Source organism: Micropterus dolomieu, linkage group LG16 (genome assembly GCF_021292245.1).
Source record: "Micropterus dolomieu isolate WLL.071019.BEF.003 ecotype Adirondacks linkage group LG16, ASM2129224v1, whole genome shotgun sequence".
In the NCBI taxonomy this organism is placed as follows: Eukaryota; Metazoa; Chordata; class Actinopteri; order Centrarchiformes; family Centrarchidae; genus Micropterus; species Micropterus dolomieu.
In genome coordinates, this window is record NC_060165.1 from 19,926,954 (window position 1) to 19,947,637 (window position 20,684).

General features: G+C 38.2%; 1 protein-coding gene and 1 long non-coding RNA gene across 4 annotated transcripts in view; one reads left to right on the forward strand and one right to left on the reverse strand.

The window, feature by feature from the left end:
- The window catches only part of LOC123985003, a 22,167-nt gene extending 17,764 nt beyond the window's left edge, over positions 1-4,403 (reverse strand). The window contains exons 1-2 of the long non-coding RNA XR_006828572.1: positions 4,316-4,403; positions 3,579-3,756 (exon numbers count right to left, since the gene is read on the reverse strand). This is a non-coding gene — a long non-coding RNA (uncharacterized LOC123985003). The remainder of the gene's footprint in view (positions 1-3,578; positions 3,757-4,315) is intronic.
- Positions 1-20,684, forward strand: part of LOC123985002 (transmembrane and coiled-coil domain protein 3-like) — a 52,726-nt gene that overhangs the window by 15,998 nt on the left and 16,044 nt on the right. The window contains exons 1-2 of one of the 3 annotated variants that reach the window (XM_046072320.1): positions 3,623-3,885; positions 14,735-14,883. The exons of 1 other annotated variant lie outside the window; for it this stretch is intronic. In XM_046072320.1, the coding sequence (XP_045928276.1) occupies positions 14,866-14,883 (18 nt within the window). In that variant the 5' untranslated portion in view covers positions 3,623-3,885; positions 14,735-14,865. Of the gene's footprint in view, positions 1-3,622; positions 3,886-14,734; positions 14,884-20,684 lie in introns of those variants that run through there. One more of the 3 variants, XM_046072321.1, reaches the window with a different exon arrangement.

Here is a 20,684-nt window from a genome sequence, read left to right on the forward strand (position 1 = left end):
GGGGGGGGGGGGGGGGGGGGGGGGGGGGGGGGGGGGGGGGGGGGGGGGGGGACTACAAAGTCAGATTTTCAAAATGTCAATTCAAAATGACATAATAATTTGATCTATTCAAGGGAGAACCTCTGGGTCTGAAAAGTAAAGTGCCAGCAGGGGATGACCCACTGGCTGCAAAAAGAAGTCAGCTTCTATAGAAGTCCATGACAAAATTACCCTATTTCTCACTTGATTTAGTAACTCATTAAACACTTTCCTAATGATTTTGTGGTCTTAATCACTAGCATGATGTTCATTTTGTAAATTATGGTTCCATTTAGAGGAAAATAGACGATAAAGCAGGGTATGTTTTAGGGTACGGCTACCTTTTGATTGACACGTGGCCACCACAGCGAGCTGTCAATCAGGACAGAAGCATATTGAATCCACTGCACTGTGTACATTTAACTAGCTGTGAAATTATTTTTAGGTGCTTTCTTTGTTTTTGTTAACTTCAACCCTTTGTCAGTTAATGAAAATTAATTGGAACATTTTCTTTGCATAAAAATGTCTTCTTCAGGCTTTGGTTGTACTAAAGGACACTCTAAGGAGTCGGCTGTTCATTTGTTTTGTTGAGCACACTTAGTCTTAACCATGTTTTTGCTAGCCAAAATTAGCATCACAGTTAACTTTTAGTTAACTTATTACAGGTGCACTTTGCTAACCAAGCTACCAACCATCAAAGCATTCAGACACCCAAACATCACAAGTAAACATTCAAGATTTCCAACTAAAAAGGAAGTCTTGACCTTAGTAATCTAAACACTGCAGAATCCCACCAGAACATCCTGAACCCCTACAGAATGTTCCACTTTCCCCCTCTTAAACATCCTCAGATCCCAAGGGAACGTTCTGATTCCATCACTTAACCGTTCCTGAAAGCCTCCACAATGTTCCAAACACCCTCAAACAATCTAAAACCTCAGCAGAACGTCCTGATCCTCGTCCTCACCTAAACAATCCAGAGCCCTTCCCAGTATCGGCGCTCTGGAAGTCTCTGGTGTCACCAAGGTCACACTGATGTCACGGCTGAGACGGAGACAGGAAGCAGGAAGCCCATAAAGAACACAAACATTGCTGGTGTGGACAGGGAACAATAGCAACTTGTGATTAACAGTGAATTTTATATATACAGGGGAATGCTTCAGTTCTTGACTCACATGTGGCTCATTTTATGACCATGAATTTGAACACTTGCAGATCAGAAATGCTGTGTCGCATCACTCTTCTTGTCAGATAATTGGATTTTGAGCTCTATTGGACCTATTAAAAGTCAAACGTGGTGACATTTAGATGACAAATCACAACCGTGTGCAAGTCAGAGAGTGTGTGTGTGTGTGACTGCAATGAAAGTAGTCAGAAAGACAATAGTCTCGAAATATTTTTTTACAGCCTCGCAGGTGTCGTGCAGTGCTGCAATACCCATTAGAGATCTGCTCGTAATGGCATTTACGTAAGGCTAAATTGTTTTCTTTGAGCTCACAGGCAATGCCCTCTCTGAACCAAATCAATGCAAAAGCACAAAAGAGACCACCAGTCTGGACATAATTAAATGTCACTTTTAACTCTCTGACTGCTATCTGTGTTTCACAAACACGCACAAGCATGGATATCAGAAATAAATACCATGGGGAAATGGACTGGAAGTGTATTAGGTTATTAAGATTGATCATAGAAGAGAGAATTATGGTGGATCAATCCCTGCGCAATGCAGTGATCTTTCTAAAAATGCACACGCACTCTTGCAGATAAATTATTAGATTAAATCAACCTCAGATTCAAATGTCAATAACAGAGCTCTTGCCCTGCAGGCAGCCTCTGTGCCAGGTGCTGTTCTCTGCCCTGCAGGCTGAATCACCTGGGCACAGAGTTCAACCTGTCAGCATGCACACTTGTCACGGTGATTAACAGGTGGCTGACTCACTCACCGTCCCCATAAAGTGGACTTCAGGTCGATGTAATCATGAGATGGCAGAAAGGGATAAAGAATGACAGGAGGGTAAGACAGAGATAAAACCCCTGTGAGAATGTCTGTTTTCTAAGATGGCAGATGGAAGAGTGGACTCACTTATTGTGAGGATGAATACTTAATGTGAGCTTGGACAGTAAATTATCAGCAGGCCCATATCATATGACAGGGCTGCTAACAATGCTAATTAGGTTCTTTATCAGTAAGGCCAGAGTAGACCTGCTGTGCCTTTAAATCATTAATGACTCTTTGCCCAGACCTTTGTGGGATAATTCACCTATCCTTTCACTTGCGATATGACCGATGCCATGTCTGTCTGTTTCAGCTATTTAATATATTTATATAAGGGAGACTATGTGTTTAAGTCAGCTTTAAAAATTTTATATTTAAAGTGTAAAGAGTGACTGGAGGTGAATGTAGTTTTTTCCCCCTATTTGATGAGGACAATGTGTATAAGAATATTTTCTTTCCTGAAAATTTTGTGAGATTATTGTTGTTGTTTAGAGCTTGTGTGACATAGCAAAGTTGCTGCTCGTTCACGACTCCCAGCTGAAACAACAGCGGGAGGGCTGAGCTTTACTATTAGACTATCTTCTCTTGACGTACAAGTGGTACAAAGGATGAACCGGGCCTGGCTGGTTAGCATGCTAATTTCAGATATCTCAGATATCTTTCAACACAATCCTCACACATCTTTGGCATGATGTCATGATTCTGTTCATAATTTTAAATTCTGGCCATATCTTAATATAACATAACTTGAGAGCCATATTGAGGCTAATTAATACCTAAAATGTGATAATATCAGTTTGTATAGAATGTATTTTTATATTTTCAAATTACAAATTACTTGTATTTTAATTTGATGAGTAAGTATTTGCAAATTGTAAGAAGATACTTTTGATTTATTTTGTCTATCTCCGTTTATACCTTTTATTCAATTCCTTTCAAGTACTACATATTATAGGAGTATACTAAGATACTTTTACTGGAGTAAGGTTTTGAATGCAGGATTTTAATTGTAGTGGAGTATTTTTACTGAGTGGCATTAGTACTTTTAGTGAAGTAAGGTTTTGAAAGCCGGACTTTACTTGTAGTGGAGTATTTCTGGTATTAGTACTTTTAGTGAAGTAAATTTTTGACTGCAGGACTTTACTCGTAGTGGAGTATTTTCACAGTGTGGTTTGAGTACTTTTAGTGAAGTAATGTATTGAATGCAGGACTTTACTTGTAGTGGAGTATTTCTGGTATTAGTACTTTTAGTGAAGTAAATTTTTGACTGCAGGACTTTACTCGTCGTGGAGTATTTTCACAGTGTGGTTTGAGTACTTTTAGTGAAGTAATGTTTTGAATGCAGGATTTTTTTTGTAGTGGAGTATTTTCACAATATGGTATTAGTACTTTTACTTAAGTAAATTATCTCAGTACTTCTTCCACCTCTGTATATTTGAGTAAAACAGGTGCTTTAGGACCTCAGAGCTCTGCCTTCTCTGTTTATGAATTAATTCATGTGGGTGTATTTGATATCCCCCGCAGCCCCTCCCTCAGTGTAATACGGTGGGCGGGGCGTACTCACACACATTGTGCTTCTCTTGCCTCGCGGGGTTTAGAAGGATTACCGCGGCGGGCTGGCTGGGGAAAGAGTCACACCGTTGCCGCGGTCGGCTATCAGTTTCCAGCAGCGGCAGCGGTGGCAGCCGGTGGGAGCCGTGATGGCATGCGCTGCTCCGACGGATTCAACGGTCAACTTCACACTTGAGGACAACAAAACGGGAGATCCGGTTTGAGTCCCGGGATTAACGTTATGTCCGGAGCTTCTTGTGCTGGTGTGGAGAAAAGTTTATCAGAAGTAGGGCTACACTTACACCGGCGGGGGTAATATGGTAAATATGCTTTTCTACTATTATGAAGTAAGCTAACGTTAAGCTAACGAGCGCTTGTTGCTTCTCCGTATTGAGGAAAACATACGTTTTGTTTACGTTGTGTAATTTCTGGTCACGTTAATCAGATGGAAAATGTACAGTTTAACAAACATACCAAGAGGTGACAAGTTAAGTCTGCATGCACGTCTTTAAAACGAGCTAATTAACATTAACCGTCGAGTTTCTGTCATAAAAGAATAAGTGGAGTTTTTTTCTCAAGCAGGATTTTGTGCAATCGGCTGTCACTCCGCTTTCTGCCGACTAGTACCGACACGTTCAGTTCACTGGTGTGATGAAACCGACATGTCATGCTTCAATTAAAATAATCTTAAATTATTTTTTAATTAGTCTGAAATCTACATATTGGCTACAGCACAAGATATTTACATACTCCAAATGGGTCTGTGGAAGCCTTCCTGCATTTCGGCACAAATCCGAGAATCCCTTTACTGCATTTTCTGTTTAATTTTCTATGTTTGTATTGGTTTTATTACTATCTTCTTATCCCCACAATGTTGTTCTACAAAAATGCACATCGTTAAGCGGAATAGAGACGTGCCAACCCGTTCTGAAATCTCTGTATCATGTTATACTACTCTATGTATGCATTTATACCGAATGCCGACTCAATGTTAAATTGACATATTTTAGAATGGAGTTTGGTGGAGATGAACTGCGCTTCCAGACAGCGAACTTGTCATAATGTTTAGTCATTTTGATACTGTGCTCTGCGACCTTTTGGACATGTATACTTTTTATCATCTAGACATAAGGTAGACAGTTTTTCAAAGCAATATGTCACCCTAGGGTAAAAAGCCAGTGGTGTAGAAGGTCAATTCAGTCTGTGTTCAGTTGCGGTGAATTCAGATGAAGATTCAAATCTTTTCTCTGTCATCATATCCAATAATATGGAGGGTCCTGGTAATTGACCTTACAGTTTGCACCTTCCTGTTATGTGTTGCATGAATGCCACACATGCTATGGTGACATGCCTGTGTCACTGTTATTCCTGCTAAAGGGATGAAATGGTATGGTATAGACATTTGGGGATAGGATCTAAATGAGAGCGCTCCCACAATTCTATTATATTTTAATATGAAAATTTGCACACTGACAAAATATTTTTGATGTCTACATTGACAATTTGAATTCACATTTAAACGAATAGCCTGTGATTTCGCTGACATAGTGGCTTCCATTTGTTTGGGTCATTTGCTTAATGTTAATTGACTTGAAACACACCTACGAATTAGACCAATGGTTCTTTAGCGTTTTCACATCAAGGACCCCTACACTGACACTAATTAGAATATGGACCCCCATTTGAAAAGAGTTTATCCTTGGGTCCCCCATCTGATAGGATTTTTGCTTTTGGATGTTTTACTACCGGAAAGTGACCAGCAGATACAAATGATTCATTCTGTCACTGGATGGAAATATAGATTTAAAGAATTGTAATAAATATATTAAGTTTTTAGAGCAGTGTACAAGCAGCCCTGTCTGACAGGGACCTGAGGTCATTATATTGATCTGTGCTCTCTCCAAAGCAATCAGACTCCTTTGCCAAAAGTAATTCTACTTCGATGAACACAGGAGTTGCTGGTTGCTGTTTTTGTCAAAGGAGTCTGGTGGCTTTGAACAGAACATTCAGTTCCCCCATCAGAAAGGGATGTCTAACGTCAGTGTAGGCTGAGAAAACATTTAAAATATAGCGTACACTTAAACTGATATTGATTTTTTTTGAGGTTGCTAAAATATGGAGGAGATATTTAATATTTTCTACTGTATACTTGGGGGCGTCATGAACCCCCCAATGAATGTGTGGTTACACCCATGCATGTTATGATGGAAAAACACATTCTGCTCTGACCCAGTTACAAGAGGGCTCGCATACAGAGAGCTTCAATGTTGTGTTGCCCTAAACAGAACATACTTCTCGGCTAATGGTTATATTAGCGCCTTGAAAAGATGAGGTGGTCTAAACGGAGACAAGTTGCACTGGCTTTTGTGTTGCCATGCAATTCACAGGCTCATAAGTGAACCCCAATTTAAAGGTCCAATAAAATTTCTTTAACATCACACTTCTTCGGTTTGACTTAATTTGAAGATAATTGTTGACTATTTTGAGCCATTCAGACCGCCACAACCTTAAGAGAGATGGGAACAGCATTATTGTGTCAGCGGACACCCACATACTGTCTGTTAGGCATCAGTACACATCACCCAGGTACATCATATAACACACACAGGCATTTTTCAACTCGTGACACCTTTTATGAGGCGTTCAGGGACTAGAGGCAGATCATCTCGTCCTCTGTGGTTAACCTTTATTTGGCAACACTCAGGGGATACTTATAGGAGTGTTGACTGAGCATCTTTTGCGGCGATGCATCACATTCACACACCTGGGAGCTGCTCAGTACAGTCTGCTGTGTTTAGTGCAGGATGAAGAGCCTAAGGGCACTTCAGCGCGGTAGCTGTTGTGGAAGGATATAGCATTAGTCATTTTCCTCAAGCATATTTTCCAGACAGTAGCTGGAAAGTCTAGTATCTGGGAGGGAGGTGGGGGAGGGAGTAGAAAGAGTTGGATCTGTTGACTGAAGTTGGGAGAAAAACCAAGCCCGCAGAAGCAGTTTCCACGTAACACCTCTTTCTCTTAACAGGTTGGCTAATCTCATTATACCTTGGTAAACAGTCATTTTAAGCTGGTTTCAAATTCGGATAGAACTTTTTTTTTAGCAAGGCTGCAACTAACGATTATTTTCGTAATCGAATTATCCGCTGGTTATTTTCTTAATTCATTGTTTTGTCTCTAAAATGTCAGAAAATGGTGAAACATGCTGGTTATATCTTCTGACCGCCCAAGTTGATGTTTTCAAATTGCTTGTTGTTTTCATACATCTCTCCAAAACCCGAAGTAGGCTCCTTATATTTATATGATAGAAGAAAAGCATTAAACATACACATTTGAGAAGCTTGGACATGTTTGTTTCAATCTGAAAGACTGAAAAATTACTTTAAAAAATGAATCAATTGTCAAAATAGTTTCCTAGTTATTTATTATGATATAAAGAATTACCTGCAGAAACAAATTCATTTATAAATAACAATATTTATAGTGTGTAAGAACATTTAAAAATTCAATTCAAATGAGACAAAAGTAGTATATAAATAGTTATAAATAATCTAGGCCTAAGTCTATTGAACTCAGCCAGTATATTGATTTGTGTTCTAATCACTGAAATATTGAAAACAGAGTCTATAAATGAGCCTAAAACCACCGTAAACACCATATTAGTAACTGGGGCTGACTTATAAGGCTGTTTTCAAACCTGTGTTGTTTGGAGAGTTGTGTTGAATGGGACTCATTTTTATTCAATTTTATTTATATAGCGCCAAATCACAACAACAGTTATCTCACAGCGCTTTTCATAAAAGAGCAGGTCTAGACCGTACTCTATGAGAGAGAGAGAGAGAGAGAGAGAGAGAGAGAGAGAGAGAGAGAGAGAGAGAGAGAGAGAGAGAGAGAGAGAGAGAGAGAGAGAGAGAGAGAGAGAGAGAGAGAGAGAGAGACTACACAATATACACACAGAGGTACAGACAGTAAAGGTGATGTTTCTATAGACTAAATGAAAAATGGTACAGATATTTATAGTAGTGTTAATGATAACAGTCGTAATGTTAATGATTATAGTAACAATAGTTGTTGCAGCAGAGGGTGTCGAGCAGGAACACGGGGGCAGCAGGTGACCCGCATCCACAGATCCAGACTCCACAGCTCCAGAGCCAGAAACACCTGCAGGAAGTGATAGGAGGAGAGAGGAGAGGGACGAGAAAGCACAAGACTACCAGAAAGGGGAGAAGTTGTGTTTGTAACATGCAATAATGGGATGAGGTTGCATACAGAGGGAGAGAAAGTAGAGGAGAGAGGAGCTCAGTGCATCATGGGAAATCCCCCGGCAGTCTAGGCCTATAGCAGCATAACTAAGGGATGGTTCAGGACTCACCTGAGCCAGCCCTAAATATAAGCTTTATCAAAGAGGAAAGTCTTAAGCCTACTCTTAAATGTAGAGATGGTGTCTGCCTCCTGAAAAGTTTCTACCTTTTGTATTGAAACTGAGAATTTTTATCCTTCGTACAAATTGTTTGAGCAGATTTGAACAAAGCAGTCGTACTTGGACCCCTTTCATAATTCCAAGAATTAAATATTGTCTAATATTTGGGCCAACACAATGTTGTTTAACGAGTAGACCTAGCTTAATGTTAACGTTAAACTTTTTTACAGAAGGTAGAAAAATGTATCTCTCAACTTTGTCTCTGTCCCATTTAACATGAATGAATTCAAACATTTTCTCAGCTCATCTCTTCACTTCAGAGGGGTTTGGTCTTCTGAAGATCCCACATCAACAGCTGCAGAGACTTGTCATGTGCGTAAGCTGGCCAGTTTACCTCTTCGATGACGAAAAAGGGAGTTGACTAATATCAGTGAGGAAATTGATTTATTCAGGCAGTTAGGAACTGTAGTTGATTTTTCTTTTTTTTTAATATCAATAAGGATTGTTCTTAAAAGTCAGTTCGCTCTTGTTTGTATTTACATGAGCCTAAACAGTGTGTGTGGGAGGGTGGTGGTTTTTAATTAATGCATCGAGTAGCCTTTTCTCTTGCTATCATAAGATAATTTTCAAAGAGGAAGATTTCTTACGTGTGTTTTTGATCTAAAAAAAAAAAAGTAAGGGAGTGTTTACTTTCCTGAGCTCCTGACAGTATTCCCTCCAGGCAGCAGTGTGTTTTTCTAAGATTTCTTCTCTTCCTCTTCTTTAGATTCATGTCAATAGCCCAAGGTCTAATCCTGTTGTTGGCGGAGAGATTTATTTATTACTGAATAGCACGTATCATCAGTCAAGTCAAGTTAAGGTTTGTTGGTGCGTTTAGTTTGTTTTAGCTGAGAACTGCACTGTGCAAAGACCGTCCTCCGCAGGCCTCAACATTACATCAATAGATACCCAGGAAAAGCAAATAATCTGACTGTGCATCATGTTTTTTTTCCAATTTATGGCAAACATGAATGGAAGTCATGGTCTTTACTTTCAGGTACAGTTTTGTCTTGTCGGTTCCTTCCAATACAGGTATTTTTTCTTAAATCAGATATCAGATTATAAATGTTTAACTAAATCATGTCCATCCAAGGGTCCCACAGTTGAAAGTGACAATCAAAAAAACCCAAAACCCAAAGATATTCAATTTCATATAAGACAAAGAAAAGCAGGAAAACTTTTGCTTGAAAAATGACTTAAACAATTAATTGATTTTTATGCATTTATGAATAATCAACTAATTGCTGCATTGCCATAACAGTTAAGTCATTTATCAAGCATAAATGACAAATATTCTTTGGCTCCAGCTTTTCATATGTGAGGATTTGCTGCCTTTCTCTGTTACATTATTGAGTTTTGGACTGTTGGACAAAACAAGACATTGACAGAAGTCATCCTGGGTTTTGTATTTTCTGCCAACTAATAGACTAAATGATTAAAAGATTATTCCAAAAAAAAGACTCAACAGATCAGTCAATTATACTGTAAATAGTGGTTAGTTGCATTCAGAGAATATTAGCATCTGTTAAATCGTTGGGCCATCTGCCACTTTGGTGGACAAGGAAAATGCAAAACAGAAAGACACATGTAATAAAATTAGCATATTGTTGTGATCAGCGCACGCGTGGGAATATCTGTGGCCCAGTTCGTCCTGAGTGGGGAGGTTTCACACCTGTATTTTTGGTTCGGACCAAACTGAAAAGTCCGAAAGTTCGGACCAAACGAGGTAGGTGTGAGAGCCCCCTAAAACACAGTAGTGAACTTTGTCTTTCTTGTCGTCTGTAGGTACCTTATGTTTTGTGGGTTGATCTTGAATGTTCAGAAAGGCACCTATAAATAAAATGTATTATTGTTGTTATTATTATTAGTGGCAGACAAAAAAGTTAATTTCCGACCCTGGTTGCAGCTCTGTCACAACAAACACAAAACAAAGGAAGGAACAGTCTCTGTTTGTCGCCTTTGATATTTCGTCTCTTGAAATATCTAGAAGTCCACTGAATTCACATATGAGGTGAGCACTCACAAATGTGCTTCTTTCATTATTCTTTTTATTAAAACATTGGCACTCACCGAGGAAGACAGAGGAAGCACTCTTGTCCCAAGATTTAATAAAAAGAAAAATGTCAGAACATTTGTGAGTGCTTACCTCATGTGATCAAAAATAGACAAAAAGCTGATGATCATTAGACTGGGATCAAAACGTTGTCTACCTAAATAAATTTGTGGTTTGTTGTAGCGCTGATTGATTAGTCGATCAACAGAAAAACACTTTTAAGCCATTTTTCAAAGCAAAAATGAATTTGAATTTGTGGTTGATACTTGACACAATTATTGGCCAAACAAGTAATTGATTAATTGAGAAACTAACCCATTAGTTGTATCCCAACCTTCCTTTTCCCCCTTATCACTCATTAGCTCAAACGATCTGGCTGATTTTAAGATTTGACAGGTAAAATTTGACATTTTTTAAAAGATCACAATGCTCCTCACATGAACAAGAGACAATAGGTGGATAGAAAATAAAGCAAGTTAATTGAAAGTGTTAGTGTCTCTGGTCATTGTAACAGCACAACATTTAATTACACTCAAGAGGTCAAGGGAATACAGGAAGCCAGTTTTATCGACCGTACACACACTCAGTCCACAGTCAGCACCACAAATCACAGTGATGAGCTAAGCCGAGGCTTTTGTTCGGCCGAGTGAATGTGTTTGAATGGGAGCTGACTGATGGTCTTCGCCTTCGTCTCGATTCATTGGCGATTACGACGAGGTGCGATCCACTCAATAGCGTCTGTTGTCTGGGCAACCAGTGGAATCTGTCCCTCCATCGTTCCTGAAATAAAAACGGCGCTTAAACTTATTAAAATGAGGGAAGATGTGAGCGTGGCAGCAGGAGCGCAACAAGAAGAGCAATCTGGTGAAATGGAAATGATTGAGACGTTTCACATGTAGGTACACAGGTTCATCTCTCTCTGTGCTTTTGGATTAGGGATTGAGTGGGCTAAGCTGACACAACAGACACACCAGCAGTGATGCCGGGTGTGTGAGTAACACAGTGCGGATTAACCAACGCACAAATACTCTGCCCATCAAAGAGATCCTGTGCTGGGCTAACACATGCACACATGCACATAGCTGTTTTCCCTGACTCATATCATATAAAGCTGATTCATTGCCAGTTATTACACTCTGTGGAGCAAATGTATTTAGCTAGCTTTATTTTTAAAATGCTGAAACGCAGCATGATCTGTATTCTGCATAATCATTACAACCAGAAACAATTCTTATAGTTGATAAATGGTGTCGTCATTTATCGAGCCAAAAATCCGAATATTTGCCCTTTCAAGCTTCTAAATCTTTACATTTTGCTGTGTTATATAATTGGAAATTGAACATGTTTGGGTTATAGATTGCTGGTTGAAAAAAAACAAGCCATTTACAGGCATCACCTTTGGGTTAAACGTTATAACCCTAATACACATACTCCAGTGGTTTAATGGTGTGCAAATTGGGGCTGCAATTAATGATTAGCAATAAATCTGCCTCATTTTATTTGATAAATCACCCTGTCTAAAAGAAAAATGTCAGATGAGAGCGAAAAATGTCCATTAAAAGTTTCCAAGAGCTAAAAGTGACGCCTTTAAATGTCTTGTTTAGTCAGACCAACCCCCCCAAAAATTAAATTTACTATCATAGCAGACTAAGAAAACCACAACCTGATTGTGGGAATGTTGTAGTATTATAGGTTAAAAAAAAAATACTTTCTTGATATTTCTGGTTTGTATTCATGCCAACATTTCAGTGTGCTCAGCTCTAGTAAGTACGTTGGTGTGTCAGAGTGTGCAGGTTTCAAGAGCAGAGCGCTGCTATCTTCTGAATCAGGCGTCCAAAAATGGAGCGTCTCTACAGAGGTGTTGAATGTAGCTGAACTCCCAGTTATCTAGAATTTCTGGAATATCAAGGAATTGAGATTAGGATTATCAGGTGTGTTGCAAATGGGTCACTTGACAGGAATGCAGCAGTACTCACTTATTTAGTGCTTTTGTTCCATTAAATGGCTTTAAAATCAAATACCATGGGAATCAGACTGTTCGTCTATTTTCTGACCAACAAATAAACTAGCAAAGAAAATATTATTATTATTATTATTATTATTATTATTATTATTAGCATAATAGGCACTTAATATGCATTTTGCCACTGATTATCTGAGTTAAGTATGATAGGGCACGAATTGAGACGTGTTTAACTGGATTAAACAGCTCCAGTACCACATCAAAAAACACAAAATATTGATCACTTGCAGTATAATTATCAGCCGCAGTTTGATTGTCTTTTCACGGCCCACTATTGCATTATTTTCTGTTAGTATAAAACGGTTAACTATGCTGATTTCTTGTATACGAATGAAGAAACAGTATGCAATGAAGATTAGTATAAAGACAGCTTTAGTCTTGGTCACTATAGATCTGTTTCTTTCAGTTTTCACATGAGTAATGTTTAAAGCAGCTCATTGTCACATACTTGGCAACAAAACTTAACAGATCTCAGTGATTTTCACAGTGACTTGTTCAGATTTGAGCACTGATCGTAGGAGCTGACAGCTCCGTCTTCACCTTCCCAGCTGGCTGTGATTCTGCTGGCTGCAAAAGAGCAGAGTTTATTTTGTTTTAGCTTTAAAAGCAGACTTGAAACTGCTCTTAACATACAGTGTTGAGACTGAACCGCAGAGTGGCATGAAAAAAGTAATTAGGCGAACTGACTGTGTGCCTCATTGACTAAATCGAGTGGAGCACTTTACATTTAAAGTGATTGTTGCTTTGCTTCTCATCAGAGTGCCATTAAATACTTTAGTTTTGGTTAGGCAATCTATTTAAACACTAATGTTGTGTTCATGTGGGGGTTGACGATGGGCTAAAACTTTTCACCAACACTCCTTTCTATACTAATATTATACACCAAGTTGTCAGTTTATTAGGTACACCTAGCTAATACAGCCCCACAGTGCCGTGATTCAACTTGTAATTCAACAGCGCCACAAACTACAGCCTCCAAAACATCTGTAAAGTTGAGGGAAAGAAGAAAAAACACCTTGTTTATCTGTGACCTCTTACTCACTATGTCAGAAACGGGTGTTAGCTGCTGTGATGCCTACAGACAGAAAGGACAAAAACAAAACCTGACAAAGAATCTCAGTCATCCAGGTAATGGGATATCGAGACGTGATGTCTAAGCAGGACTGTATAGACCTGTAGATTACGGGCGGAGCTTTTAAGTGAAAACCTTTTCTTTAAATGTTTTCTGAATATATTCCTGAAGCTTGGAATAGGAGCATAAAAATAACTTATGATAGATAAAAGCTAAGACTTTGTTATTTATCAATGAGCTGAATCGGGCATACACTGTGCTCATGGATGTGAAGTGGTAAATAAATGTAGATTTTGTTTTGTTTTGGGAGTATGTGTGTTTTAGAGTTAGTCGATTAATCAATTAGTTGATTAGTCAACTATTAAATTAACTATTTTCATAATCGATTAATTGTTAAAAATTCTTTAATTTCATCTTCTCATGTGAATATTTTCTGGTTTCTTTACTCCCATATGACAGTAAACTGAATATGTTTAGGTTGTGGACAAAACAAGACATTTCTGTGATGTCATTGTGGGCTATAGAAAACAGTGATGGACATTTTTCATAATTTTCCGACCAAACAACTTATCCATTAATAGACAAAATAATCGACAGATTAATCGACAATGAAAATAAGTTAGTTGCAGCCCAAATATAATTTCTTTTCCTTTTCTGGGCTAATTCTCGAAGGAAACACAAATAGTGTGTTGGAATCAAATAATTTTTCTTTAAAAAAAAGTCTCTAACCAATTAATCAACTTATCCAAGTAATTAATGATTCATTTAATAGTCGACAACTAATTGATTATTCAGTTAATTGTTGCAGCTCTTGTGCTGCTTTTCATTGTCACATGTGACAGTAAACAGAATGTATTTGCCTGTTGGACTTGATTGGATTAAACAAGCAACATGAAAATGTCACCTTGGGTTTAGGGAAATTGTGATGGACATTTAAAAAGAAATAATTAGAAAATAACATTAATTGGTAATGTAGCCTAGTTTGTTTATATTTGTAAATTGTCTTTAAATTAGTATTTAGGTTGTCTGTATGTATTTATTTAAATTCCACTGTTAGATATTTCTTGGGATGTTATACAGTAGGTCAGAATATTGTGCTGTTAGATGCTGGTGGAACTTTTGGTTTGTTGTTGATTTATGTTTTTGAATAATCCGATGAGGGACAGGTCATAAAATTGTCTAAGTATCTATATACTTATTTGAATATATTTTAATGTCCAAGTAATGGTTGGGTAAACTACAGCTGGCTGAATCTACACTGAAATTTAAAAAAGAGCAAATGTTCCCTTAAAGGCCACAGTATAAACTCTTGACCTTAACTTTTTTGAATACTCTGTCTTTTAAAACTCTAATCCGATTCTGCTGGTCCACCTGATGAGTTCAAACACTGACCTCGACTTGTTCCAGGTTGGATTTTATCTCTTTCTCACTCCCTTCTTCTCTGTCATTCTGTGTCTCCATCACTTTAAATCTCTCTCACTATTTCTGTTTTGTTCCCAAGATTACAACCTCACACGTCTGTATCCTCATCCTCTTTTTTTTTTTTTTTCTCTGCCCGGGCATTTTAGGTCCCTTGCTCGAATGGTAGCGAGGGCTGCTGGGTAATCTTTGCGCTCTGGAAAGCAGAGATTAAAATCTCAGATTACAAGAGGAGAGGAGAGAGAAGAGGAGGGATTACAACTTTATTTTATTTATTTTAATGAGTCCCAAACTGCACGTGAGTGTGTAAAACAGGTCACAAACAAACATGCATGTGGATCGGATTGTGTAAATGTTGTGCTGAGTTTTAAAGCTTTGTGTATGTGTTGTTTCTGCATGTTAAGTGCAGTATTACCAAGTCATTAGCTGATGCTGTACTCACCAGATAGTAAATGGATTGCCAACAGTTAATTGATTTTTAACTCGATACACAGGCCTCTCTTTCTCAGAGTGTGATTTATTGATTCGTTATAGTACATAGTATCTTTCTGGTGTAGCTAACAGTGCGATCACCTCACAGTGTACATCACAAAAGAAGGTTGTTCTTTTCTTTTTCATCTGTGTTTTGCTGAAAATGTACTCCAAAAGATCTCTGTGTAGTTTTACAAAACATTTAAGGCACTACTTATGTTAAATGATCCCTTAAATATTTGGAGACGTTCATTAACTCTATTTAAATTGAAATTGACTTTAATGTGCCTCTTGAAAATATAGCACTTTATCATCAAACATCATTAGCATCATTCATTTAGAGACATTAGTTTAATTACTACAAACAGATAAGAGCAGATTACTGAAAAGATTGGCAGCTGCAGTGCGTTTGACATTGTGCGCCATCAAAGCAAATCATGTGTACTGTTCTGCAGAGATAGTTTCATGCTTTAAAATGCATTGTTGTTGTTATGAAAGGCTGTTGTTGATTCTTATCCTTCTCAGCCTGCAACAGAGGACAAACAGCAATATCCTCTTTGCATTAGGAAGCTCTGGAGTTTGTGCAAAATGTGGTTTGAAGTACAAAAGCAAAGCACATTCAAGAACCACTGTTTCTAGCCACATGAGTGGTGTGGCTCTATGGATGGCAGTCTTGGATGTTCGTTTGCTCGGTTTGTTCATCCACTTTGGACCGAAATTAAATATCTCAACAACTGCTAGATGGATTGCCATTAAATGTGGTACATACGTTTATGATCGCCAGAAAATGGATCTGACACACACTGTGTGATCACTCTGGGTGATCCTCTGACTTTTCCTCTAGCGCCTCCACGAGGTCAAATATTTCAAAGCTTATCCTGGGTAACATCCATGAGATGACAGAGATACATTCAAGGCACGAGGACATGAATCCTAATGTCTTGGTGATGCTCTGACTTATTGTCAGGGGCCACCATAAGGTTCACATTTTTGTTTTTTAGAGAAATATCTCAAAAGCTTTTTGATATATTGCCATGAAATGGATGAATTCTGATAACTTTGTTGATCCCTCACATCTAGTGCCATCATCTGGTCAAGATTTTATTTTATCCAATATTTAGCTTTATGACCAAACTAATAATGTTCTCATCAGCCACAGCTCTACTTTGTGTTAACTGCTAATTGGTAAGTATTAGCATGCTAACTTGCTAAACTACAATGGTGAGCATGTTAAACAGTATACCTGTTGAACATCAGCATGTTAGCATTGTCATTGTGAGCGTTTTAGCATGCTACCATTTAGCTCAAAGCACCGCGGGGCCTATAAGCACAGCCTCACAGAGCTGTAGCATGGCTGTAGACTCTTGGTTATGTTTATTCTAATGCACCAGCCTTGTCCATTCTTCTGTTTCAGTGATTATAGCTCTGTAGATCGTTATCCTAAACAATTCACCCTTGACTACATACATGTTAGAAAAACCTTTTACTTTATAGTTTGCTGTGTTGCATGAGACTGCACCAATAGTCCCCAGCCATATTTCCTTTAGGAACATCAATCTGCAGTGAGTGTAAAGGGGAATACATGAGGACAGGATGAGAGCAGGATATCTCAGTCAGTGTCTGACTTAATGTCATGCCCCCCTCTTTCAACCCTCCATCTGTGGTTTGTTAATGAGGCTTTCCTATGCCACTGCGACACCATGACACTGTCATACTGTATTGACATCTGAGCCTGAGAAACTACAGAGCACTGTAATGAGATAACACAAAGTTTTATCTCATTGCATGCATATTGCACACAGTTTCATCTGAAGTGTTGAAAGGCACTGAGTGAAATGCAGATTTCATAAGGTTCTGTGATGTTACAACTTTTGATGCTCTCTCCCAGATGTTTCTGTTAACTTATCTGTATTTAAAATTCTGTATAAATCCCGTGCCAGGTTACCTTTTTTAATCCTCTGTGCCGGTCAAGAGTCACATCCTCTTATTATCAGGTTGTGTGACACACCTCTGGATTTAGATTTGTGTTAATGGCACTGTAGATTTCTATCTTGGACGAAGGAGAAGCTGCAGAAGTTTAATTAAAAAGCCATCAAATTAAATAGTACACAAGACAGTCAATTAGCTTTTTTCTCTTCACATTTATTTTAATGTTGATTTCACAATGCTATTTAATTCCATAACAGCTTATCCAATGTGTCAATCAAATGTCCTGTCCAGCCTGTAACGCATGCTTTAGATCCTGGTAAATGCATTTGTAAATCAATTGCACCTCTACCAAGTATGTAGTGACAATGATGCTAAATGCATTGTCTATTGATTCTCTATTGTCTTAACTACCATCTCCCTGATTTTTACTGCATCTGTGATTCATCCCAAATTCAAGTGCACAGATTTTCAGTACATAAGTAGGTGAGACAATTTGACACAAGTGCTGTTGAGTCCACTAAAGTGGCTTCAGACGCAGGATTAAACGTAATGAGCACTGATTTGAAAGAAGTGCTGTGGCACGGTGATTTGTAAATAATTATATTCAAATCAAAAGCAAAGTGATAATAGAGACATCAAAAGTGTGCGGCGTGGTCTGACATCACTTTATGGACAGAGATGTTGTCTGGATAATGTGAGCATGTCCCCTTCAACCCGCCACAAGTTCATAAATTTGTGGGTGTGTGCGGAGAGCAGCCTGTTAGGACTTGAAATCGTTTCTTCAGTCAGTGCAGCGACATAGTAATCGGGCACACAATGTTTACTTCCCCTCAACCCCGCCTTGGGTGTGTGTGTCTGTGCATTTCTGGAGGTAGGACAAAGGTAATGTTGTCGACACAAAGTGAAGAGAGAACCATATATGGAGGTTTTTTGATCAGTTTCTTTTCTAAGTCTGAGAGTGTGTTGATCTCTCTGTTTTGCTCTGACTCTTACCCAGGGTTGAGCAATAAAACTAAAATAATGATAATTACTGCGATATTGTTTTCCCCAATAACAATATAACAGATGTTCAATAAATGTTTGAAACACAAACAACTTTGCAATTAATATATATAATACGCCTTTATAATATTTATTTTGTTTTGGGAAAGGAACTGAAAAAAGATTTAACTTAATTTTACTCTTGCACAGATGTTGAAAAAAAGATTTTATTATAATTGTTTTGAATGTTCTACCTCAGATTTATTAAGTGATCCACAGTGTGGCAAGTGATTGTCAAAGAATATTTTAAAACCGCAATTAACCATCTGGTTAATGGATAACTTTCATTCATTTCAAAAATCAGCCTATAAACTTGAAAACATGATTGGACATTTATCCTGATAATTATCGATATTGAATGATATAAATTTTTTTATCTTGATGACATTTTTGGCCATATCGGCCAGCCCTACTCTTACCCACACTTACAATATTATATAATATAATACACAATAATATAATAGTAATTGGGGAGCACCAAATGTTCGGCCACCAAAATTAATCGGCCGAAAATAGTAAAAAAAAAAGAAGCACTTTTGGTGTTCGGCCTAATGAGTCAAAAGACCAATTAAATTTTACCGAACAATTACGTTGACACGTCGGCAGTGTGGAAGCATTTTAAAGTGTCCGAGAAAGACGCAAAATTCGCACCGTTCTGCTGAATTGTCTCCTAGCACATCCACTCCACTGACTTCTTAGAAAAGGCAACAAATGATCTGACCCGCTTTGAGCGTTTCTGTCACTTGTTTCTGAGAAGGCAATTAAGCTAGCCGCACCTATATTTGGAGTGCACACATATTCAAGCCTTTATGGTAACTGAAACGGACCATCACATTAGTTTTGTGTTTATTTGCTACCTGAATCTGCTCCTCTTATAGGTAAAGAAAATATCTTTCTTTTACTTTTTCAGGTGTGTTGTATTGCTCAGCTCTTGTTGCAATGCCGAGTATTGCCTAATCTCTCTGCGTTTGTATTCTGGCCCATTTTTTTTTGTGTGTTCAGTGACTGTTTTGCTTTCCATTTATTCTCTGGGTAATTCTCTGTAGTAGCTCCTGGAGCCCCGCGGGGAGACTGTGTGCTTGCCTGTCAGCCCCCCGCCCACAGGAGGCTCCTCTCTCTGGTCACAGAGTCACGCATGATCCTCTCCAGGCATGAGGCTCTCCAGTCCAATTCACATGAACCAAATGTCTCATTTCACCTTAAACTCTCCTTTTTTCATCATGGGTGAACTGAAATCTCTTTTCTATCGCTGTACATGACTTGAATACAGCTGAAAATTTTGGACAGTTGAATGAACACAGCAAAACCATATTTTTTCTGTCTTTCTTAGCGCAAATGATTTCCTAACAATTTGACTGTTAGACAGTAGCAAATCAAATATTCAGTATGGTATTTGTGTGCTAATTTTACACATTAAAAAAGTATGTGGTGCAAAGAAACTCAAATGTTTCCTTTCAATTACAGACTTGAATTTAGGGAGTTCCTCTGCTTAATTATTAAAATCAGTTTGATTGAAGTCAACTGAGGAGATAAGAGATGTTTGTTTTGGAGATGAGAGAAGTTACGAGCCCTCAAGTCACGGCAGTGGAGACAGAAGTATGATGGTGAAAGTTAAGAAAACAGAATTAAGGTAATGTTAAAATTATACAGCACCGTGTTTTGTAGCACATGGAGTGCATGTTAAAGGGATACTTGGACCCTCTGTATATGACTAATTGGGACAAATTGGTCCAGGATTTAGCGACTTGTCAAGGGAGTTTGGTTGGTTTAACGAGAGCAATATAGCAACTGTTTCTGGTTAAACATAAAGGATCTTACTCTTTGATATAAGGTCTATCTCTATAGGGATCATTTCATCATTTCCATATTGTTGTCAGACACTTGTAATAATAAGACCCAGTTTCAGACACTTTCATTTATTATTCATACAGCACAAACTATTGTTTTGTACCCATTTTTTTTTTTTTGACTTGTTCCAGAAAGAGTCATCATCATCTGTTATCAGCTTGCACAAAATGCTTGCTTGTTTTTTTTAGCTTTTCAGAGTTGATTGGGCTTGTGTAACCTGTACCTTATTCTGTGGCAGCATGATGCATTAGGCTTCGTGTATGAGCTTTCTCTGGAGCCACGAGGAAGTGCAGACATAAATTACCAGGGATACTCATCTGTGTTATTCTCAAGTCTGTTAGAACAGAATGGCCTTGGCAACCCTAACAGAGTTTGCTGGATTTAGCCTTTTAAAATGTCAGTATCTAAATTGTGTCTCCAGTACATCTCCTTATTAGTCCAAACAGCAGCTGTGTATTCTGTACTCTGTGTTAGGTAGGGTGAAGATAGAACATTGATAGCATGGACAATCACCAAAGAAAACAAAACAGGAAAATGTATTATGATCTATTTTTAGCCGAGCTAACAATGTGGTTCTAGGGATGTCGGTCAGCTAGTCAGCTCTTTCCTAAACTAAAATATCTCTACAACAATTGGATGGACTGTCGTTATATTTGGTACACACATTCATTATACACAGATGATGCACCCTACTGACTTTGGTGATCCCTTGACATTTCCTCTTGTGCTAACATGATGTTAACATTTTAAGGTTTTGAGTAAAATGTCTCAAAACTATTGAACCAGTTTGGTTCAGACATGTATGCCCCC